At 56.6% G+C, this 24,894-nt stretch overlaps 1 protein-coding gene across 2 annotated transcripts in view; it reads left to right on the top strand.

Moving 5' to 3' along the window:
- The window catches only part of DNAI1 (dynein axonemal intermediate chain 1), a 158,083-nt gene extending 134,415 nt beyond the window's left edge, over positions 1 to 23,668 (top strand). For both annotated transcript variants that reach the window (XM_075343901.1, XM_075343908.1), the window contains exon 21: positions 23,496 to 23,668. In XM_075343901.1, coding sequence (XP_075200016.1) covers positions 23,496 to 23,600 — 105 coding nt within the window. In that variant the 3' untranslated portion in view covers positions 23,601 to 23,668. The remainder of the gene's footprint in view (positions 1 to 23,495) is intronic.
- Positions 23,669 to 24,894: the final 1,226 nt, after the last annotated feature.

The raw sequence follows: 24,894 nt of genomic DNA on the forward strand, positions 1-24,894 counted from the left end.
CCAATCAGAGGACAATAAGCATCCGGGGGCGTCACAGCCCGGACCAGACCCTGATCAGAGGAAAATAAGCATCCGGGGGTGTCACAGCCCGGACCAGACCCTGATCAGAGGAAAATAAGCATCTGGGGGTGTCACAGCCTGGACCAGACCCTGATCAGAGGACAATAAGCATCCGGGGGTGTCACAGCCCGGACCAGACCCCAATCAGAGGACAATAAGCATCCGGGGGCGTCACAGCCCGGACCAGACCCCTATCAGAGGACAATAAGCATCCGGGGGCGTCCCAGCCCGGACCAGACCCCAATCAGAGGACAATAAGCATCCGGGGGTGTCACAGCCCGGACCAGACCCCAATCAGAAGAAAATAAGCATCCGGGGGCGTCACAGCCCGGACCAGACCCCAATCAGAGGACAATCACTCACACTGCTTATCTATGAACTGCTGCAATGTTTATGGCCACAACAGTTTGTCCTCTTGCCATAGAGATAGTTCTGCTTCACATAATTGTCTTATTACTGCCCCATTCTATGTCCTGTTGTGTATAAATAAGTGACTCTTCAGATTGTGTTATATTGAGCCTGAAGAAGAGACCTGAGTCTGGAGCCGCGATTATCACCATCTCTTCAGTTACCATTAAAAGGCATCAACCACTGACGACTTCAGGTCTTTTACACAAACCTTTTTTCTCTACCGGCTGACACGGAACAGAGATACGTTATACCTGTGTGTCTGTACAGGGGATTTAGAGCGTAACATAAAGCAGAGGTGTGACTATTATATGCGGACATTGTGTGATGAGCGGTGGTCTCCTCGGCTGATCAGTCATTATATGGAAGGAGATGAGCGGCTTCCGGGCACGTTGTCCGCTGCTCCGGGTATAGAAGTGTGGCTGGGTTCTCTCTTTTGGCGACACAAGACATCCTCTGTCCTCTGATATCTCATGGATGTCCCCGCGCCTGCTCTGCTGACGATCGCTCCTTGCTCTGCTGACGATCGCTCCTTGCTCTGCTGACGATCGCTCCTTGCTCTGCTGACGATCGCTCCTTGCTCTGCTGACGATCGCTCCTTGCTCTGCTGACGATCGCTCCTTGCTCTGCTGACGATCGCTCCTTGCTCTGCTGACGATCGCTCCTTGCTCTGCTGACGATCGCTCCTTGCTCTGCTGACGATCGCTCCTTGCTCTGCTGACGATCGCTCCTTGCTCTGCTGACGATCGCTCCTTGCTCTGCTGACGATCGCTCCTTGCTCTGCTGACGATCGCTCCTTGCTCTGCTGACGATCGCTCCTTGCTCTGCTGACGATCGCTCCTTGCTCTGCTGACGATCGCTCCTTGCTCTGCTGACGATCGCTCCTTGCTCTGCTGACGATCGCTCCTTGCTCTGCTGACGATCGCTCCTTGCCCTGCTGACGATCGCTCCTTGCCCTGCTGACGATCGCTCCTTGCCCTGCTGACGATCGCTCCTTGCTCTGCTGACGATCGCTCCTTGCTCTGCTGACGATCGCTCCTTGCTCTGCTGACGATCGCTCCTTGCTCTGCTGACGATCGCTCCTTGCTCTGCTGACGATCGCTCCTTGCTCTGCTGACGATCGCTCCTTGCTCTGCTGACGATCGCTCCTTGCTCTGCTGACGATCGCTCCTTGCTCTGCTGACGATCGCTCCTTGCCCTGCTGACGATCGCTCCTTGCCCTGCTGACGATCGCTCCTTGCCCTGCTGACGATCGCTCCTTGCTCTGCTGACGATCGCTCCTTGCTCTGCTGACGATCGCTCCTTGCTCTGCTGACGATCGCTCCTTGCTCTGCTGACGATCGCTCCTTGCCCTGCTGACGATCGCTCCTTGCTCTGCTGACGATCGCTCCTTGCCCTGCTGACGATCGCTCCTTGCCCTGCTGACGATCGCTCCTTGCCCTGCTGACGATCGCTCCTTGCTCTGCTGACGATCGCTCCTTGCCCTGCTGACGATCGCTCCTTGCTCTGCTGACGATCGCTCCTTGCTCTGCTGACGATCGCTCCTTGCTCTGCTGACGATCGCTCCTTGCTCTGCTGACGATCGCTCCTTGCTCTGCTGACGATCGCTCCTTGCTCTGCTGATTGCTAATGATTATATGATGCGGCGCTGATGATGATGATGATTGTGATTGCACACAGACATTAGGTGTAATCCTGGTATCGGGGGGCTCGCCCATATTGTTAGACAGCGCTCAGGTATATATCTGGGGTCTCGCAGTTTTCGGGTGCCTTCCTCTGGACTCACCGGTAACAGATGCTGCACTAATCCCAGTATGTGACAGATTTACAGTCTCTAGAAAAAGTATTCATACCCCGTGAACTTTTCCACATTGTGTCACTTTACACCTACAACACCAGCACCGAGTACAAGGATTTGTGACGTGTAAAGGGAATGATACAGGATTTACTGCACCATGCTCTCCTCCCACTACACAGCGCTGCCCTCCGATCGCATCACTCTCCTCCCCTTTTGCTGCATCGTCCTCCCCTTTTGCTGCGTCGTCCCCCCGTTTTGCTGCGTCGTCCTCCCCTCTTGCTGCATCGTCCTCCCCTTTTGCTGCATCGTCCTCCCCTTTTGCTGCATCGTCCTCCCCTTTTGCCGCGTCGTCCTCCCCTTTTGCCGCGTCGTCCTCCCCTCTTGCCGCGTCGTCCTCCCCTCTTGCCGCGTCGTCCTCCTCTCTTGCCGCGTCGTCCTCCCCTCTTGCCGCGTCGTCCTCCCCTCTTGCCGCGTCGTCCTCCCCTCTTGCCGCGTCGTCCTCCCCTCTTGCCGCGTCGTCCTCCCCTCTTGCCGCGTCGTCCTCCCCTCTTGCCGCGTCGTCCTCCCCTCTTGCCGCGTCGTCCTCCCCTCTTGCCGCGTCGTCCTCCCCTCTTGCCGCGTCGTCCTCCCCTCTTGCCGCGTCGTCCTCCCCTCTTGCCGCGCCGTCCTCCCCTCTTGCCGCTCCGTCCTCCCCTCTTGCCGCGTTGTCCTCCCCTCTTGCCCCGTTGTCCTCCCCTCTTGCCGCGTCGTCCTCCCCTCTTGCCGCGTCGTCCTCCCCTCTTGCCGCGTCGTCCTCCCCTCTTGCCGCGTCGTCCTCCCCTCTTGCCGCGTCGTCCTCCCCTCTTGCCGCGTCGTCCTCCCCTCTTGCCGCGTCGTCCTCCCCTCTTGCCGCGTCGTCCTCCCCTCTTGCCGCGCCGTCCTCCCCTCTTGCCGCGCCGTCCTCCCCTCTTGCCGCGTCGTCCTCCCCTCTTGCCGCATCGGCCTCCCCTCTTGCCGCCTCCTCTTTCGTTACTACAAGCTCCTGGGCTCGAGTGTGACGTTTCGCCCGGCAGGGGTGATGGGGTCCGGCCAGTGATCATCGTTTTCTATGTTAATATTTGGGACATTATGTAATTTTGCTCCGGTGCAGAGGCTTTATCTCTGTGCAGCAGGCGGCGGGGGACAGCGGTGTAATGAGCGCGGTATTGTCCTGCGCGGGGCTGTGCGTCTGCCGCTATCTGCCCATCTCTGCTTCATTAGCTCTGCAGGTGGACGACAATGAGCCGCAGCGTGGAAACATTAACCCCTTCCCTCCAGCAGCGAGGGCGAATGATATAGGTGTGGAGCGGCCTCACCGCCCCCGAGCACCAATGCCGCTCCTCCTGGACGAGATCAGTGTGCTGATATCCGGAGCGGAGGCTGTGCGCGCTGATGGCTTGTCACACTCCTGTGTGAGATAATCCACCTGGACTCCAGAATGTGACATGTCCCTGATGCGAGCCCCGGGCCGGGGACCCGTGATCTGGAGACTGTACTCCAGAGGAACAAGCCCCAGGTGTATAATAGTGGGACAGAATCCGAGATCTAGACCTCTTTACACTGCAGGATCTAGAGGTTCTGCGGCGTCTCTGTGATCTAGTCCCTCCACTGCTCTGTGATCTAGTCCCTCCGCTGCTCTGTGATCTAGTCCCTCCGCTGCTCTGTGATCTAGTCCCTCCGCTGCTCTGTGATCTAGTCCCTCCGCTGCTCTGTGATCTAGTCCCTCCGCTGCTCTGTGGTCTAGTCCCTCCGCTGCTCTGTGATCTAGTCCCTCCGCTGCTCTGTGGTCTAGTCCCTCCGCTGCTCTGTGGTCTAGTCCTTCCGTTGCTCTGTGGTCTAGTCCCTCCGCTGCTCTGTGGTCTAGTCCCTCCGCTGCTCTGTGGTCTAGTCCCTCCGCTGCTCTGTGATCTAGTCCCTCCGCTGCTCTGTGATCTAGTCCCTCCGCTGCTCTGTGATCTAGTCCCTCCGCTGCTCTGTGATCTAGTCCCTCCGCTGCTCTGTGGTCTAGTCCCTCCGCTGCTCTGTGATCTAGTCCCTCCGCTGCTCTGTGATCTAGTCCCTCCGCTGCTCTGTGATCTAGTCCCTCCGCTGCTCTGTGATCTAGTCCCTCCGCTGCTCTGTGGTCTAGTCCCTCCGCTGCTCTGTGATCTAGTCCCTCCGCTGCTCTGTGGTCTAGTCCTTCCGTTGCTCTGTGGTCTAGTCCCTCCGCTGCTCTGTGGTCTAGTCCCTCCGCTGCTCTGTGGTCTAGTCCCTCCGCTGCTCTGTGATCTAGTCCCTCCGCTGCTCTGTGATCTAGTCCCTCCGCTGCTCTGTGGTCTAGTCCCTCCGCTGCTCTGTGGTCTAGTCCCTCCGCTGCTCTGTGGTCTAGTCCCTCCGCTGCTCTGTGGTCTAGTCCCTCCGCTGCTCTGTGGTCTAGTCCCTCCGCTGCTCTGTGGTCTAGTCCCTCCGCTGCTCTGTGGTCTAGTCCCTCCGCTGCTCTGTGGTCTAGTCCCTCCGCTGCTCTGCGGTCTAGTCCCTCCGCTGCTCTGCGGTCTAGTCCCTCCGCTGCTCTGCGGTCTAGTCCCTCCGCTGCTCTGCGATCTAGTCCCTCCGCTGCTCTGCGGTCTAGTCCCTCCGCTGCTCTGTGATCTAGTCCCTCCGCTGCTCTGTGGTCTAGTCCCTCCGCTGCTCTGTGGTCTAGTCCCTCCGCTGCTCTGTGGTCTAGTCCCTCCGCTGCTCTGTGATCTAGTCCCTCCGCTGCTCTGTGGTCTAGTCCCTCCGCTGCTCTGCGGTCTAGTCCCTCCGCTGCTCTGCTTGTTACACCCTCATCCATGTTATTCTCATTTCTGCGGACGTCGTAGGTTGCTGCACTGTGATGTCACTTTTGCTGCTTTACATTCTGCTGGTCTCTGATGATGTCACCGCTCTTGTTCCTCCGGCCTCTGATGATGTCACAGCTCTTGTTCCTCCGGCCTCTGATGATGTCACCGCTGTTGTTCCTCCGGCCTCTGATGATGTCACCGCTCTTGTTCCTCCGGCCTCTGCTGATGTCACCGCTGTTGTTCCTCCGGCCTCTGATGATGTCACCGCTCTTGTTCCTCCGGCCTCTGATGATGTCACAGCTCTTGTTCCTCCGGCCTCTGATGATGTCACCGCTGTTGTTCCTCCGGCCTCTGATGATGTCACCGCTCTTGTTCCTCCGGCCTCTGATGATGTCACAGCTCTTGTTCCTCCGGCCTCTGATGATGTCACCGCTGTTTTTCCTCCGGCCTCTGATGATGTCACCGCTCTTGTTCCTCCAGCCTCTGATGATGTCACCGCTCTTGTTCTGCCAGCCTCTGCTGATCATGTCACCGCTCTTGTTCCGCCGGCCTCTGACGATGTCACCGCTCTTGTTCCGCCGGCCTCTGATGATGTCACCGCTCTTGTTCCTCCGGCCTCTGATGATGTCACCGCTCTTGTCCGCCGGCCTCTGCTGATGATGTCACGCTGTTGTTCTTCCGGCCTCTGATGATGTCACCGCTCTTGTTCCTCCGGCCTCTGCTGATGATGTCACCGCTGTTGTTCCGCTGGCCTCTGCTGATGTCACCTCTCTTGTTCCTCCGGCTGCTGATGTCACCGCTGTTGTTCCTCCTGCCTCTGCTGATGATTTCACCGCTCTTGTTCCGCCGGCCTCTGACGATGTCACCGCTCTTGTTCCGCCGGCCTCTGATGATGTCACCGCTCTTGTTCCTCCGGCCTCTGATGATGTCACCGCTCTTGTCCGCCGGCCTCTGCTGATGATGTCACGCTGTTGTTCTTCCGGCCTCTGATGATGTCACCGCTCTTGTTCCTCCGGCCTCTGCTGATGATGTCACCGCTGTTGTTCCGCTGGCCTCTGCTGATGTCACCTCTCTTGTTCCTCCGGCTGCTGATGTCACCGCTCTTGTTCCTCCGGCCTCTGCTGATGTCACCGCTCTTGTTCCGCCGGCCTCTGACGATGGTCACCGCTCTTGTTCCGCCGGCCTCTGATGATGTCACCGCTCTTGTTCCTCCGGCCTCTGATGATGTCACCGCTCTTGTCCGCCGGCCTCTGCTGATGATGTCACGCTGTTGTTCTTCCGGCCTCTGATGATGTCACCGCTCTTGTTCCTCCGGCCTCTGCTGATGATGTCACCGCTGTTGTTCCGCTGGCCTCTGCTGATGTCACCTCTCTTGTTCCTCCGGCTGCTGATGTCACCGCTCTTGTTCCTCCGGCTGCTGATGTCACCGCTCTTGTTCCTCCGGCCTCTGCTGATGTCACCGCTCTTGTTCCTCCGGCCTCTGCTGATGTCACCGCTCTTGTTCCTCCGGCCTCTGCTGATGTCACCGCTCTTGTTCCTCCGGCCTCTGCTGATGTCACCGCTCTTGTTCCTCCGGCCTCTGCTGATGTCACCGCTGTTGTTCCTCCGGCCTCTGCTGATGTCACCGCTCTTGTTCCTCCGGCCTCTGATGTCACCGCTCTTGTTCCTCCGGCCTCTGATGATGTCACCGCTCTTGTTCCTCCGGCCTCTGATGATGTCACCGCTGTTGTTCCGCCGCCGGCCTCTGCTGATGATGTCACCGCTGTTGTTCCGCCGGCTGCTGATGTCACCGCTCTTGTTCCGCCGGCTGCGCTGATGTTGGGGTGATGCCGGGTCTCGGTTATTGATAGTGATAAGTGCAGCTCGCCATGTGTAATCACGTCGGGGTAATTGTCTGTAATAGGTTTATTATCTCCGGGGACTGGAGGCCCGCGTCCTCGCAGGTAACGAGCGGATTCATGTCACGCTGCCGCCGCCGCTGTCCTCACATTGTATGCAGCGGCTCGTTGCTGAGTGGCCTTCCCGGAGCAATTATACACATAACAGAGCCGCGTAATGTCACTTGCCGTGTGTGGACCGCGAGAGCTGCCCACCGCAATGGAGGGAACGGGGCTGCAGATAAGGTATACTCCAGTCACCTCCTGAGCTGCAATCACTATTCTGCTGTTACATTCTGTGTTATCCTCTGGTCATCTCCAGAGCTGCAATCACTATTCTGCTGTTACATCAGATATTATACACTAGTCACCTCCAGAGCTGCAGTCACTATTCTCCTGTTTAATCATGTCTTATCCTCCAGTCACCTCCAGAGCTGCAGTCACTGTTCTCTTGTTTCCCTGTATGATGACTGGACCCCTCATCTCCTCGCTGACACCGGTGGTCTGCATCCTGTGGCTCCGGCATGCCTTGTCTCATGGTGCTGGGTGCGTTGTGGGACTGCAGCTTGTGATGTGACTTGTTGACACAATAATCCTCACTGATCTGGACGGAGCTCACTTGTCACACGAATAATCAAGGATACCAGGTGTCTGGGAATATCCTGGAGACTCCGGAAAAGGTGAAATCCCTGAAACTCCAGGTAGAAGAGGCAGAGAAATTGCTCGTCACCCTGGGCCTCGTCACTCCTGGGCGCCTCGTCACTCCTGGGCGCCTCGTCACTCCTGGGCGCCTCGTCACTCCTGGGCGCCTCGTCACTCCTGGGCGCCTCGTCACTCCTGGGCGCCTCGTCACTCCTGGGCGCCTCGTCACTCCTGGGCGCCTCGTCACTCCTGGGCGCCTCGTCACTCCTGGGCGCCTCGTCACTCCTGGGCGCCTCGTCACTCTTGGGCGCCTCGTCACTCTTGGGCGCCTCGTCACTCTTGGGCGCCTCGTCACTCTTGGGCGCCTCGTCACTCTTGGGCCTCGTCACTCCTGGGCGCCTCGTCACTCCTGGGCGCCTCACAGAGGGTCTGGTGTGGGGTCCGTATACTGCGGGACTCGTCAGGGGTCCGTATAGAGAGGGTGTGGCCTGAGGTCTGTATACGCAGAGGAACTTGTCCGGTGTCTGTACGCAGAGGGACCTGTCCAGGGCTTGTACGCAGAGGGACCGGTCTGGGGTCTGTACACAGGGGGACTGGTCTGGGGTCTCTACACAGGGGGACTAGTCTGGGGTCTGTACACAGGGGGACCGGTCTGGGGTCTCTACACAGGGGGACTGGTCTGGGGGTCTCTACACAGGGGGACTGGTCTGGGGTCTCTACACAGGGGGACTGGTCTGGGGTCTGTACACAGGACAACCGGTCTGGTCAGTATATCTTAAAGGGAATCTGTCCCCAGGATTTTGCAGTGTAAGCTGAGGACAGCATGCTGCGAAGGTTAAAAAAAAAACCTCTGTGTGTCTCTTATCTTTGTGCAGCTGTTGTTTACTGATACTATACTTATTACTATACTTATTGCTCTGTGATTAAAGCTGAGGCCACACAAGGCTATGTGATCTGCTAATGACCCCCAACCCCTGCTCTGCTGCGAGCGTGACCCAGTGTTACTATACTGTGAATGGATCCTGCGATCAGATCACAGCTGCGGAGGACAGGTAGGGACTAATCTCCCCATCTCCTCCATTGTCAGCCTGTGTGTATATCGCACTGCACTCCGGTGACATCTGAGTGTAGTCTGATCTGTCACTTGCACCCATAGACTTGTATGGGTGCGAGTGATAGGAGACTTGCATACGCTCACAGCGTGCTGCCATTGCGGTTTCACCTGAGAAATAACATCGCAGATGGCAATGGCGTCAGAGTAACATGGGTCCGAGGCGAATGCGTTTTGTATTTTTAATCACATTCCACTAATTGTATTTACTCGCCGTGTGTCCCAGGCCTTCCATTGATGCTGGGTGGTCCGGCTCGCCCCCTCCTTTGACACCTCAGTCAGTGCACACTCTCTATAGACAGCCTGGTGCGGCGCAGATCCCGGCTCTGCTACATGCAATTCTGAGATAAAGTCAGTACAGCTGTACACAGTCATCTCACATAAATGCGGCTACATTCAGGATCTCTATACATCATGCTGCTCTCAGATCATGGAGAAACAACCTGCTGACCGATTCCCTGCAATTCTGGGGCCGGGCTTTGGTCTGGTGGTCCTGGGATGTTATCTATGGAGACAGCGGTCACTGTGAGGGCTCCAGACTGTTAGACTGGGGCTGTGGGACCCCCGCGCTGTGTACATTAGGTGGTGACTGATGGTTGTGTCTGTGCTGCCTCCGGTGCTGTGTGACCTGATGCCAACAGTTATACATTGTGACGACACCGCTGCTCTGTGAGGAGGCGCATCTGAGGGTTAGATCAGTCCGCTTTTCTGCAGAGACTCCAGGTCCGCACATTATAGTGGTGGCTGGGGGATGGTGAGTGTCACTGTTCTGGAGACCCCCTCTGTCCTGGAGACCCCCTCTGTCCTGGAGACCCCCTCTATCCTGGAGACCCCTCTGTTTTGGAAACTCCTCTGTCCTGGAGACTCCCCTGTCCTGGAGACCCCCCCCCCCCCTGTCCTGGAGACTCCCCTGTCCTGGAGACCCCCCCCCCTCCCACCTGTCCTGGAGACCCCCTCCCACCTGTCCTGGAGACCCCCCCACTGTCCTGGAGACCTCCCCTGTCCTGGAGAGCCCCCCTGTCATGGAGACCTCGGTCCTGGTGACCCCCCCCCCCCCCCAGTCCTGGAAACCACTCTGTTCTGGAGACCTCAGTCCAGGAGACCCCACCTCCCCTCCCCCAGTCCTGGAGACCCCCCAGTCCTTGAATCCAGACTGTATGTGTTCCCTGTTGGTTGTGGCCCCCATTATGCTCGCTGCTTTTGTTTCCGTCCAGTCCTGTAGTCGTTTCCTCTGGGAAAAGTTGGGATGACTCGAGGGGTTAATGCTGTCCCCAGAATGTCCGCTAATAGGGGCGCGCTGAGGAGCGTGGCGGCGGCGGTGACGGGGGGCTGGAGCGTCTCTCCGCTGTAATTACCGACTGTGCTTGTTAGTGACTCTATTAACCTCCTCCTGATGGGGTCTTTGTTGTGTGGAGCGCTCTTCATGTACCGCTGAGGAGGCCGCGGGGCGGGAGGAGGCGCTATCCGGGAGCGCTCTTCATGTACCGCTGAGGAGGCCGCGTGGCGGGAGGAAGCCACGGGGCGGGAGGAGGCGCTATCCGGGAACGCTCTTCATGTACCGCTGAGGAGGCCGCGGGGCGGGAGGAGGCGCTATCCGGGAGCGCTCTTCATGTACCGCTGAGGAGGCCGCGGGGCGGGAGGAGGCCACGGGGCGGGAGGAGGCGCTATCCGGGAGCGCTCTTCATGTACCGCTGAGGAGGCCGCGTGGCGGGAGGAGGCCGCGGGGCGGGAGGAGGCGCTATCCGGGAACGCTCTTCATGTACCGCTGAGGAGGCCGCGTGGCGGGAGGAGGCCGCGTGGCGGGAGGAGGCGCTATCCGGGAACGCTCTTCATGTACCGCTGAGGAGGCCGCGTGGCGGGAGGAGGCCGCGTGGCGGGAGGAGGCGCTATCCGGGAGCGCTCTTCATGTACCGCTGAGGAGGCCGCGTGGCGGGAGGAGGCCGCGGGGCGGGAGGAGGCGCTATCCGGGAACGCTCTTCATGTACCGCTGAGGAGGCCGCGTGGCGGGAGGAGGCGCTATCCGGGAGCGCTCTTCATGTACCGCTGAGGTGGCGGCGGGGCGGGAGGAGGCGCTATCCGGGAGCGCTCAGGAGCGGTGTAATCTGCCACACACACAGCAGCACTGATCCCTCCGGAGCGTCACAGTGTGTCAGCGCCGGGAACAGATCGGACTGGATATGTCCACCCTGCTGTACGGAGGCCCTGCTGCTCTGCCTGTGTCATCTGCGTCGAGTTTAGGACGCCCCAATCCACAAACTGACACCAGACTTATTTCTTTTTCTGATTTTGGGACTATTAATGATTGTTTTGCAATTCCTGATGCCCAATAACAAGGCTGAGCCCCACTCAGGGCAGGCATCACTCAGGCTGAGCCCCACTCAGGGCAGGCATCACTCAGGCTGAGCCCCACTCAGGGCAGGCATCACTCAGGCTGAGCCCCACTCAGGGCAGGCATCACTCAGGCGGAGCCCCACTCAGGGCAGGCATCACTCAGGCCGAGCCCCACTCAGGGCAGGCATCACTCAGGCCGAGCCCCACTCAGGGCAGGCATCACTCAGGCCGAGCCCCACTCAGGGCAGGCATCACTCAGGCTGAGCCCCACTCAGGGCAAGCATCACTCAGGCTGAGCCCCACTCAGGGCAGGCATCACTCAGGCCAAGCCCCACTCAGGGCAGGCATCACTCAGGCCGAGCCCCACTCAGGGCAGGCATCACTCAGGCCGAGCCCCACTCAGGGCAGGCATCACTCAGGCCGAGCCCCACTCAGGGCAGGCATCACTCAGGCCGAGCCCCACTCAGGGCAGGCATCACTCAGGCCGAACCCCACTCAGGCTGAACCACTCTCAGGGCAGACCCTACTCAGGGTGGGAACCACTCTCAGGGCAGACCCTACTCAGGGAGAACCACTTAGAGCAGACCCCACTCAGGGCGGGCACCAGGCTCTTCCATTAGGAAGCATAATGCTCCGCGCCACGCCCAGGATAATGCTCCGCGCCACGCCCAGGATAATGCTCCGCACCACGCCCAGGATAATGCTCCGCACCGTGCCCCCAGGATAATGCTCCGCACCGCGCCCCCAGGATAATGCTCTGCACCGCGCCCAGGATAATGCTCCGCACCGCGCCCAAGATAACGCTCCGCACCACGCCCAGAATAATGCTCTGCACTGAGCCCAAGATAATGCTCCGCACCCGTCCGCCGAGGACAATGCTCCACCACAACAGATGTACCAACAACCAGGACCGAGCCAACAATAAAGAGGAGACATACAACACCTGTGACAGGAGGGGATATAGAGGACAGATCTGTGACGGGAGGGGCTGCGGAGGATGGCCGTGTGACGGGAGAGGGTCTGCAGAGGACGGCCGTGTGACGGGAGGGTCTGCAGAGGACGGCCGTGTGAGGGGAGGGTCTGCAGAGGACGGCCGTGTGAGGGGAGGGTCTGCAGAGGACGGCCGTGTGAGGGGAGGGTCTGCAGAGGACGGCCGTGTATGGGGAGGGGGTCTGCAGAGGACGGCCGTGTGAGGGGAGGGTCTGCAGAGGACGGCCGTGTGAGGGGAGGGTCTGGAGAGGACGGCCGTGTGAGGGGAGGGTCTGGAGAGGACGGCCGTGTGACGGGAGGGTCTGGAGAGGATGGCCGTGTGACGGGAGGGTCTGGAGAGGATGGCCGTGTGACGGGAGGGTCTGGAGAGGACGGCCGTGTGAGGGGAGGGTCTGGAGAGGATGGCCGTGTGACGGGAGGGCAGATAGTTGCACACAACAGGTCGGGAGGGGATGTTGGGAGTGATGGTTGGTGTATGGACGGTGGAGCGGAGTTTCTATTTTCGGGGGGATCACTCTGCTCCCTCCGCTCTGCGCTGCCGTTATTTCCCTGATGGACGTTCCATTTATTGACTGATTCCTGGGACATGGCAGCTCTCCAGTCACGCCACACGCCTCCATTCATCACATGTGCAGAGGCGAGGGGGACTCCTGCAGCCACACAGAACACCTGAGAGCGCGGAAACGTGGCCAGTAATTGCCATCTGGTCACCAGGTGCCCCGTCCCTGCCCCCACCGCACAGGGAATGTGCAGAGATCTAGAGGGTCCCCTAAGACCCCGCACTGTAGGGCCCGAGGCTCCAAGAGCTTTCTGCTCCCTCTCACACACGGGTGGTCCTGTAGATCTCCGGGGAACAAATCCCACCTGATGTCTGAACAGCTCAGGTCTTCATCACCATGGACAGCTCCACAATCACTGTATGGGCAGAATACGGCACTGTGCATATACAACCAGCTTCATAATGGTCCAAAGTAGTCCACAAGGGGTTGTGATAAGGGGGGCCTAGCTCAGGGCATTTGTCTCCAAATAGACCTCCGCACAGACACCACCCAAAGAGGCCCTGTCCCCGGGATTGGTGCCACGAAGCCGGACCACTCGGGGGCAGTGCTCTTGCTTGGTCCCTGTGATGGTGAGATTTGGTGTACTGTGTATCATGTTGTGTAGGTTCCTATTTTATGCTTGGTTCACTGTCCATTATTTGCATTGCTTGTGTGTACATTGTATTGTCTGTAGGTAATCACCCCCTGTAGTATTCCGGTCTGGGGGAGGGGGCCTGGGATCCACCTAACTCTCTGCTTACCTGGGGGATTTGTCATTCTGGGTGAGACTTACAAGAGAGAAGAAGCAGAATTGAGCCTCTGAGGGAAAAGCTGCGGCTCCTCAGAGAGACCTGGACATTTATCGCTTACTGGACTATATTCGAGTTTCTTTACTATTTTTACCCTCTGTTTTGTGGATTATTTTATGGACCATTTTGATATGCTTGGAATAAATGCTCTTTGGATTGTACAGCCATCTCTCGCTCTGCTGATTGTGTGATATGGGAGAAGGACCCCGTGACAACTGGTGGCAGTGGTGGGACTAACAGAGCGCAGCCTAATGGAGATCCACCCACAGAGTGAGTACAGAGACTGGACCGCATCCAGTCTACAGGAGAGAGCCAAAGATCTGGGCCTGAACTACCAGGGACTGAGTAAAGAAGCCTTAATTGATCTACTGGTGGGTGAGAGCCAGACCCCCTCCTCCCAGATGTCTGACAGACAAGCACTGGGGACGAGGATCCCTGCCCCAAAAAGCCAGTGGTTGGTGTGGTGTGAAGAAGAGATGGCAGCTCTTGGCCCCGGTGTATGTCAGGAGTATAAGGAGGAGGCTGCTCGCCGAGCACAGAGGAGACAAGAAGCAATGGAGTCCGGCAGAGAGAATAATGTGAGTTGGAGTGTAAACCCAGCGATCCGGGAGCCTGTGCGGCTCACCCGGGAGGACTTCAAGCCATTTGATGAGGCTTCCGGAGATGTGGAAGGGTTCTTCAAGGACTTTGAGCAGCATTGTGCGGTGATGGAGGTTCCCCACTCTGGCTGGGTGCGTTTGTTAGTGGGACTCCTGAACGGAAGCCTGGCAGAGGCTTATCCCACCATTGACTCACAGCAGAACCGGGATTACAGCATTGTAGAGCGGACTATCCTGGATTACCATGCCATCACCCCAGACTTACATAGGGCACAGTTCCGAGACCTCCCATGCACCACGGGGGGAACGTTTAGGATGTATGCCCATAAGATGTCCCATGCATGTCGGAGATGGCTGGAAGCGGAAGACGCCTTCACTGTGGAAGACGTTATACAGGTATTTCTTATAGAACAATTTCTTTACAAGTGTCCCTCAGAAATACGGGAATGGGTCAGAGAACTCACGCCGTGCACCTTGTATAGAGCTGCATCCCTGGCTGATGATTACTATCTGACCGCAATGGAGGAGGCTTCTGTACAATAAGACACAGTCTGCTCCTGCACCCCGGCCCTCTCCAGTTATATCTGCCCCTCCAACCAGCCGCAGGCCGATGACCACCACTACTCACAATCCTGGGCCCCAACTGTTCCGACCACGCCCTCGGAGAATCACAGAGAGGAGATGTTATGGGTGCGAGCAACCTTGGCACCTGCAATCCAGTTGTCCCGCAAGGACTCGGAGGGACCCCCACGCACTCCACCTCGTCTGGTGCATCTTGTGTATTCCAACCCACCTGAGGAAAAGTTACCACCACCTCCACAGGAGTGTACCGCTGACCCCTGCACCATAGATGCCCCTGTTTGAGTGTATGGCCTCCCTAGTGATAAAGGCCGTTCTCCTACTGCCTTCCCCAGAATGCACATTGGAAGGAGTACGACGCAGAGGAGATGTGGGCAGCCTGGGCATCTGCAAAATACTTGTCCTTCTGGGCGATTGAGGAATGACCTTGCACCAAATAGACCTGTTCATTCTCTAGAGCTAAACACAATGGGGAAGAGTTCTCACCCCTTCAAATTGACTTGCCTAATGACTCAGACACTTGTGGTCGGCCACTAGGGGTTTATGGGGTGCGAGCCACAGCCCCGAGTTCCTCTTACCATCAAAGTAAGCACTTACAGGAGGTTGTGCTGGATGGACAGAGAGTCATTGGATTTTGTGACCCGGGGCATTTCTCACAATAGCTGATCCTCGGGTGGTTCGGCCAGAGGCGATACATCATGGACCAGGGATTATTGAACTGGCTGGAGGACAAAGGAGGAATCTCCCAAAGGCGACTGTACATCTGGGCTTTGGCTTTGGGGTCAAGCAATGTGTGGTTGGGGTGATGAGCGGCTGCCTGCAGATATTCTCCTAGGAAATGATGTAGGAGATCTAAAATGCCGATTTGTGGGTGCAGGAAACACAGTTTGAGTGATGGAGGACACAAAGAGATGCTTGTCCTTTCAACCTGATCGCTGTACAAGGGACTACCTACAGCTTCTCCATCCAAAACAAGTGTGGAAGCCAACACCAGAACGCTGACGGACTGTCCCGGCAAGAAGAACCATAGACTATCCACAGCTGAGCAACATGGACTTATGTGAGGTGGCCAGAGGTCTGTCTAGACCTCATGGTGTACTCCCTTATTAAGAAGGAGGGAGAGGTTGTGATGGTGGAATATGGAGGGTTGTGTATCATGTTGTGTAGGTTCACTGTCCATTATTTGTATTGCTTGTGTGTACATTGTATTGTCTGTAGGTAGTCACCCCCTGTAGCGTTCCTGTTCCTAAGTTTGGGGGAAGGGGCCTGGGATCCACCTAACTCTGCTTACCTGGGGGATGTGTCATTCTGGGTGAGACTTACAAGAGAGAAGAAGCAGGATTGAACCTCTGAGGGAAAAGCTGCGGCTCCTCAGAGAGACCTGGACATTTTATCCCATTATTGGACTATATTCGAGTTTCTTTACTATTTTTACCCTCTGTGTGGTGGATTATTTTATGGACCATTTGATTTGCTTGGAATAAATGCTCTTTGGATTGTACCGCCATCTCTCGCTCTGTTGATCGTGTGATATCAGAGAAGGACCCGTCACAGTCCCCTTCATCCTCATGCCATTGTGTGGTATGGGGGGACTCGTGTGCCCTCCGGATCAGTGGGAGCCTCTACGCTTGTGACTGTTCATTGCAGCCAGATGTGACGCATTAGCACAATCTGCACCGATTGTCTGCACCCCTTCTTGGCTGAGGTTCAGGATCAGGGCCCATTACCCAGAACCCCCGCCTTATGACACACTGTGTCCCTTTAATAAATGTGCGCAGATGCGGTGGCGCAGGGTCCGCGGCGCTGCCAGTTATTGAGGCATTAATACGGCACCTGTTTGATGAATGGCGTCTATTTGTGGCATCAATGCAAAACGCAGCGTCTTCAGAATCGGAGGAAAAATGTATTTCTCGGCTGGCGAGACGCCGGGGCCTTTGTGCAGCTGAATGCACGTTGTGCCCATTGTGCCAGCGTCTCCTCGGGATGTGGCTGAGGCCGGGTCCTATTGTCACGCCGCGCACAATTCTGCAAGCATGAGAATTTACAGTGTAATAATGTTGTGTATTGTGCGCACAGCGGCTGTATCTGGGTAATTGTGCCTGTGTCGTACCGCACTCGTCAGGAGGGCACCGCTAATTGGATCAGTGAATCATCCCGCTGCAGCAGGTTATCTCGTGTACAATGAGAGGCTGAAGATCCCGCATATCGGAACCGTCCTGCACATTACATGGCTCCGATAATGTGTCCTCAGCGCCACCACCTGACACCAGGACCCGGAGGAGAGGCCAAGGGAGGACAATGTCACCGCATGGTGATGCTCCACTAGGCCCTCCACACCACGTGACACCAGGACCTGGAGGAGAGGCCAAGGGAGGACAATGTCACCATCGCGCATGGAGATGCTCCACTAGGCCCTCCACACCATCTGATACCAGAACCTGCAGGAGAGGTCAAAGGGAGGACAATGTCACCGCATGGTGATGCTCCACTAGGCCCTCCACACCATCTGATACCAGGACCTGCAGGAGAAGCCGCTGGGAGGACGATGTCACCATCTCACATGGAGATGCTCCACTAGGCCCTTCACACCACCTGACACCAGGACCTGGAGGAGAGGCCAAGGGAGGACGATGTCACCATCACGCATGGAGATGCTCCACTAGGCCCTCCACACCATCTGATACCAGAACCTGCAGGAGAGGTCAAAGGGAGGACAATGTCACCGCATGGTGATGCTCCACTAGGCCCTCCACACCTTCTGATACCAGAACCTGCAGGAGAAGCCGCTGGGAGGACGACGTCACCATCTCACATGGAGATGCTCCACTAGGCCCTTCACACCACCTGACACCAGGACCTGGAGGAGAGGCCAAGGGAGGACGATGTCACCATCACGCATGGAGATGCTCCACTAGGACCTCCACATCACCTGACACCAGGACCCGGAGGAGAGGCCAAGGGAGGACAATGTCACCGCATGGTGATGCTCCACTAGACCCTCCACACCACGTGACACCAGGACCTGCAGGAGAAGCTGCTGAGAGGACGACGTCACCATCCCACATGGAGATGTTCCACTAGGCCCTTCACACCACCTGACACCAGGACCTGGAGGAGAGGCCAAAGGAGGACGATGTCACCATCACGCATGGAGATGCTCCACTAGGCCCTCCACACCATCTGATACCAGAACCTGCAGGAGAGGTCAAAGGGAGGACAATGTCACCGCATGGTGATGCTCCACTAGACCCTCCACACCATCTGATACCAGGACCTGCAGGAGAAACTGCTGAGAGGACGACGTCACCATCCCACATGGAGATGCTCCACTAGGCCCTCCACACCACCTGATACCAGGACCTGCAGGAGAGGCCGCTGGGAGGACGACGTCCCCATCCCGCGTGGAGATGCATCACTAGGCCCTCCACTCAGCTTCTGAGCATTCGCCCCATCATACTTCTGACAACAATGTGATTAGTAATCACTGAGCTGGAATGAGACCTGGGTGCAATGTACTCAACATGAAGGCCACAGTCCCCAAAAATCTCTCCGGCCACGAGGTGAGGTGTCTAACTCAGTGCACCTCCTGCTCTCAGTATAAACCATCTCCAGGAACAGACACCCAGGGGAATTACAGGAAGTGAGGGGGGAGCTATATTACTCTACAGGAAGTAAGGGCGGGGCTATGTGGCTCTACAGGAATTAAGGGTGGGGCTATGTTACTACACAGGAAGTGAGGGTGGGGCTATCTCACAATAGGAAGTGAGGGCGGGGCTATGTTACTCTATATTAAGTGATGGTGTGGCTATATTACTCTATATTAAGTGAAGGTGGGGCATTGTCAATACAGGAAGTGAAGATGAGGCTTTGATAAGGAAGTGGGGGCGGGTCTGTTTTTCTACAGGAAGTTGGGGCGGGTCTGTTTTTCTACAGGAAGTTGGGGCGGGCCTTTGACTCTACAGGAAGTGAGGGCGGGGTCTGTGACTCTACAGCAGAAAGTGGGGGCGGGTCTGTGACTACAGGAAGTGGGGGGCGGGTCTATGACTGTACAGGAAGTGCGGGAGGGTCTGTGACTCTACAGGAAGAGCGGGTCTGTGACTCTACAGGAAGTGGTGGCGGGTCTGTGACTCTACAGGAAGTGGGGGAGGGTCTATGACTCTACAGGAAGTAGGAGTGGGTCTGACTCTACAGGAAGTGGGGGAGGGTCTGTGAATCTACAGGAAGTAGGGGTGGGTCTGTGACTCTACAGGAAGTGGGGGAGGGTCTGTGACTCTACAGGAAGTAGGGGTGGGTCTGTGACTCTACAGGAAGTGGGGGAGGGTCTGTGACGCTACAGGAAGTGGGGGTGGGTCTGTGACTCTACAGGAAGTGGGGGTGGGTCTGTGACTCTACAGGAAGTGGGGGCGGGTCTGTGACTCTACAGGAAGTGGGGGCGGGTCTATGACTCTACAGGAAGTGGGGGCGGGTCTGTGACTCTACAGGAAGTGGGGGTGGGTCTGTGACGCTACAGGAAGTGGGGGTGGGTCTGTGACGCTACAGGAAGTGGGGGCGGGTCTGTGACTCTACAGGAAGTGGGGGCGGGTCTGTGACTCTACAGGAAGTGGGGGTGGGTCTGTGACGCTACAGGAAGTGGGGGTGGGTCTGTGACGCTACAGGAAGTTGGGGCAGGGTCTTTTCTCTTTACAGGAATACGGGTAATGAAGTTTTGGCATATTGTGGGGGTTTAGGTCTACGCGCCCATGCTCTTCTGCAGGCTTGGGGTGAGATGACTGGGACACTTTACGAGCGTTGTAAACCTGCAATAGCCTTGACCCGTCCCCAGGGGGCGGCTAGCACACTTCATATGCCCTTGGGTGGCGCTGCCCATCATTAGCCCGGGGTGCAGCACTCTGTGCGGGCCGAGGTGCGGCCACTATCCTCTCAGTTCAGAAAACTCCGCCTCTTCCTGCTCGTTAACAATGAATCACAAATGGCCTCCGTGCTGCTAATGCTCCATCAGCACGATCTGCACTGACTAATTATACAGAGAGGCTTCAATATGACCCCCCCACCCACCACACTCACCCCACCCCTGCAGTAATGATCCCCCATAGTGCAATGATATATAATCACGCCCCCCATTATAATTCACACCCCCTTACCGTGATCACTGTAGTATAATGAATCCCCCCCAGGCTGTAGTAATCAGACACCTCCTCCTTTGCATTATAAGCATTCCCCTCCCCCCATACTATAATAAGTATACCCTTATGAATATCACCCCTCACACAGTGCACACCTGCACTCTGTGTGAGCCTCTCTATATACAGCTCCATCATGCAGTATATCTCTCCTCTCAGTCTCAATATATAAAATGCCATCCTGCAGTACATCACTCCTCTCAGCCCCTCTATATACAGCCACCTCATGCAGTATGTCATTCCAATCAGCCTCTATATAGAGCCCCATCCTGTAATATATCATTCATTTCAGCCCCTGTATACAGCCCCATCATGCAGACATCTCTCCTTTCAGCCCGAGTAGTTGCAGATCCATTCTGCAGCATGTCACTCCTCTCCGCCCCTTTTGCAGCACGTCACTCCTCTCCGCCCCTTTTGCAGCACGTCACTCCTCTCCGCCCCTTTTGCAGCACGTCACTCCTCTCCGCCCCTTTTGCAGCACGTCACTCCTCTCCGCCCCTTTTGCAGCACGTCACTCCTCTCTGCCCCTCTTGCAGCACGTCTCTCCTCTCTGCCCCTCTTGCAGCACGTCTCTCCTCTCCGCCCCTTTTGCAGCACGTCACTCCTCTCCGCCCCTTTTGCAGCACGTCACTCCTCTCCGCCCCTCTTGCAGCACGTCTCTCCTCTCTGCCCCTTTTGCAGCACGTCACTCCTCTCCGCCCCTTTTGCAGCACGTCACTCCTCTCCGCCCCTTTTGCAGCACGTCACTCCTCTCCGCCTCTTTTGCAGCACGTCACTCCTCTCCGCCCCTTTTGCAGCACGTCACTCCTCTCCGCCCCTTTTGCAGCACGTCACTCCTCTCCGCCCCTTTTGCAGCACGTCACTCCTCTCCGCCCCTTTTGCAGCACGTCACTCCTCTCCGCCCCTTTTGCAGCACGTCACTCCTCTCCGCCCCTTTTGCAGCACGTCACTCCTCTCTGCCCCTTTTGCAGCACGTCACTCCTCTCTACCCCTTTTGCAGCATGTCACTCCTCTCTGCCCCTTTTGCAGCACGTCACTCCTCTCCGCCCCTTTTGCAGCACGTCACTCCTCTCTGCCCCTTTTGCAGCACGTCACTCCTCTCCGCCCCTTTTGCAGCACGTCACTCCTCTCCGCCCCTTTTGCAGCACGTCACTCCTCTCCGCCCCTTTTGCAGCACGTCACTCCTCTCTGCCCCTTTTGCAGCACGTCACTCCTCTCCGCCCCTTTTGCAGCACGTCACTCCTCTCCGCCCCTTTTGCAGCACGTCACTCCTCTCCGCCCCTTTTGCAGCACGTCACTCCTCTCTGCCCCTTTTGCAGCACGTCACTCCTCTCAGCCCCTTTTGCAGCACGTCACTCCTCTCAGCCCCTTTTGCAGCACGTCACTCCTCTCCGCACCTTTTGCAGCACATCACTCCTCTCCGCCCCTTTTGCAGCACGTCACTCCTCTCCGCCCCTTTTGCAGCACGTCACTCCTCTCCGCCCCTTTTGCAGCACGTCACTCCTCTCCGCCCCTTTTGCAGCACGTCACTCCTCTCCGCCCCTTTTGCAGCACGTCACTCCTCTCCGCCCCTTTTGCAGCACGTCACTCCTCTCCGCCCCTTTTGCAGCACGTCACTCCTCTCCGCCCCTTTTGCAGCACATCACTCCTCTCCGCCCCTGTATATGTATCCTGCTGTGTGGGCAGATATTACAGCTTCGTATGTGGATTCTGTACCAGGAAAGCCCCAGGTTGCTGGGCGCCCCTGAACAATTGCTCGCCTAGTAACGGTTTATGGCGGTCCGGTGCCTCTGCTGCGCTGTACCTTGCTATATATCATGTGCGGCTGCGTCACACACTGTAATACGCACCTTTATGGATTCTCATGCAGCCATGGGGGATGTAAAGGTGCATACCACTAGAGCCTGTAATCTGTTACACGGTATTGGCCGGGGGGGTGGTTGCACGTCTGCCCCTGGCTCATCCAGTGCCTGACAATCACATTGTCTGTGTGCGGAGGAAAGGCAGCTCCTTCATCAGTAGAGGACAGGATTCTCTACAGTAACAGCAGTCCGTCCCTGCAGAATCCTCTTATTGTCCCTTGTAATAACCCCATCCCTACTCCTGAGTATGACACCAGAGCAGCCGCTGTGTCAGTCTGCAGCTTCCCCCTCTCCCCTCGCTGCGGGGGTCTGTGCTTGGGCTTGTAGTGTGTGGTGCTCCGGCTGCAGATAGCGGGTCTTGTCACGCCGCTCACCCCGGGGGCTTTGTGCTATTACACGCCTAGTGCAGCAGCTGAGCGCTTTCTGCCCGGATCTCCCGGACCTCCACCCCTGGGATTAATGAGGCTTTTATCCGGACTCTTCATGTCTTCATTCTAAAGTAAAAGCTTCCATTAAAGCTCAATGTATGACCTACATATCCATCCACGAAATACCGCCCCAATACAGCAGCGTGCAAGCAGGGAGGGAGGGCGGCGAGCCTGGGGAGGAAAGGGTCAATAATATGCTGGCACATAGGGACCCCTGCCTGGATCATAGTGACCCCCACCTCTCACATAGAGACCCCCGCCTGGATCATAGGGACCCCCCCACCTCACATTACTGAGTTTGTTACCTCCAGAGCTGCACTCACTATTCTGCTGGTGCAGTCACTGTGTACATACATTACTGATCCTGAGTTACCTCCTGTATTATACTCCAGAGCTGCACTCACTATTCTGCTGGTGCAGTCACTGTGTACATACATTACTGATCCGGAGTTACCTCCTGTATTATACTCCAGAGCTGCACTCACTATTCTGCTGGTGCAGTCACTGTGTACATACATTACTGATCCGGAGTTACCTCCTGTATTATCCTCCAGAGCTGCACTCACTATTCTGCTGGTGCAGTCACTATGCACATACATTACTGATCCTGTATTATACTCAAGAGCTGCTCTCGCTATCTCTGAGCTCCAGAGCTGCACTCGCGATCTCTCAGATCCAGAGCTGCACTCGCTATCTCTCAGCTCCAGAGCTGCACTCTCTGTATCCCCTTGCTGGCTCATTAGCAGTGATGTGCTTGCTGGGACCTGTGGTTGTACCTGGCGCTGTGTGGTGTGATAATCTGCAGAATATATGGCTGCAGTCCCTATCTCTAAGCTCCAGAGCTGCACTCGCTATCTCTCAGCTCCAGAGCTGCACTCGCTATCTCTCAGCTCCAGAGGTGCACTCGCTATCTCTCAGCTCCAGAGCTGCACTCGCTATCTCTCAGCTCCAGAGGTGCACTCGCTATCTCTCAGCTCCAGAGCTGCACTCTCTCAGTATCCCCTTGCTGGCTCATTAGCAGTGATGTGCATGCTGGGACCTGTGGTTGCAGCTGGTGGTGTGTGGTGTGATAATCTGCAGAGTATATGCTGCACTTGGTGTAATCCGGTGATGGAGGAGACCCGATCCTCTAGTAACTCTTTCCTGCCCTCGGGCTGCTCTGGTTACGGAGTGATTAGGAATGTGCTGCGCTCGTGGCTTGGTGGTAATGATATCGCTCGGTGACGTCCTCGATGACAGCGGAGGCTGTGGAGCCCGAGCGTTCCAGCGCTCCTCGCTGCCCGGATACTGTGATTCTCGTGTGGTCAGTCGCATGGACACCTCTTCCCGGCTCCGTGCTATACGTCTGCAGCTCATATATATCTGCACATATGTAGCAGGGACGACTCTGACCCTCATCATCCTCTGCAGGATCCTCATCACGTCCTCAGCTTTCATCGTTATTTGTTTTTGTTACATTTCAGGAGAAGAAAGGACAAGAAGCTCCGAAAGGTCCAGAGGTGGAAGTGGCCAAACTGGACAAGCTACTGGCCCTGGTGCGAGAGCCGGACGACAGACTCGAGAAGTGACGGGATCAATACGTATGTGATCCAGTGAATCTGGGGAGATCCTCTGCGCCTGTAATAAATCCTAATGTTACGTGTTATAAGTGTGTGACGTCTTCTATCCCAGCGAAACATGCGGCGGGGGCATCACCCCCAGAGCAGCAGGTATGGATGTGACAGAGTGGTGACTACTGTCTACCACCTTTTCTTCCATTGATGGCTGTTCAGGTGCAGACTGGCATTGAGTGGACACCTCGGTGATGTCAGCAGCTTCGATCTGCCCCAGTCAGTGCTGTGACCATCCGATCCCTCTGCCATTTATAGCATTGGCTCCTTATAGATTATCATGTAGATTGCAGCATTAATCAGAGAGAACCCGAACTGGGAGGAGAACCTCACCAAAGGATGCAAAGCATTTGAAGGGACCCCACCAAGATGTAGGTGTCAGTGTGGCCCGACCTCCCTGACCACATCAGTGGTCTGAGCACAGACGATTTGGTTTAGGCTGAAGATGCACCAGAGCCGGGGGAACGGCAGAGGTCCAGCCCATTGTATGGAGCCTTCAAGAGAAGGTTGCTCCAGCCATCTTCCCCACTGACCATGTGAACCTTCATGGTTTCGTCTGGTTACTGGCACCAGAAGATCCTTACAAACCTTCACCAGCCTGACAAAGGCCAAACGGACAATCTCTTACCCTTCTCGTCAGGGTAGAAGACGATGACCAGTGATTCCAGGGAGATGTACATCTTAGATAGACGTACTAATTCCCCCACACACATGACCACTAGGCACGGACCAGCTAAAGAGACAAAGAGGCTGCCAGGCCCTCTGTTATCTCCTCTATACCAATCTGTGCTCTCCTCTTGACCTCTCCATCTTCTCCTGACTCCACTTTCCTCTCCTCCAGACCAGAGTGTCCCCTCCTCTAGACCATCATGTCACCTTCTCTGGACACCTATTTTCCCTCCATCAGACACCTCTGTCCCTTCCTCCACACACCACCTTCCTCTAGACTAGAGTATGCCCTCCTCCATGTCATGATAACCCCTTTTCCAGATTCCTCAATCTCTTCCTCTAGACACCAATGTCCCCTCCTCTGTTCTTCCCCACGAATCACTATTTTCTCCTCCAAACCAACATCCCCTCCACTGCCCCTTGCGCCATACACCACTGTCACCCTCTTCCAGACCATAGTGTTCCCACCTCCAGATCAGTGTTCCCTCCAGAAATCACTATCTCCTCCTCCAGAACAGTGTTCCCTCCTCTGTCCCTTCCTCCTGACAACACTGTCCCCTCTTCCAGACCAGAGTGTTCCCTC

The sequence above is a fragment of the Anomaloglossus baeobatrachus genome, chromosome 1 (assembly GCF_048569485.1).
Source record: "Anomaloglossus baeobatrachus isolate aAnoBae1 chromosome 1, aAnoBae1.hap1, whole genome shotgun sequence".
NCBI lineage: Eukaryota > Metazoa > Chordata > Amphibia > Anura > Aromobatidae > Anomaloglossus > Anomaloglossus baeobatrachus.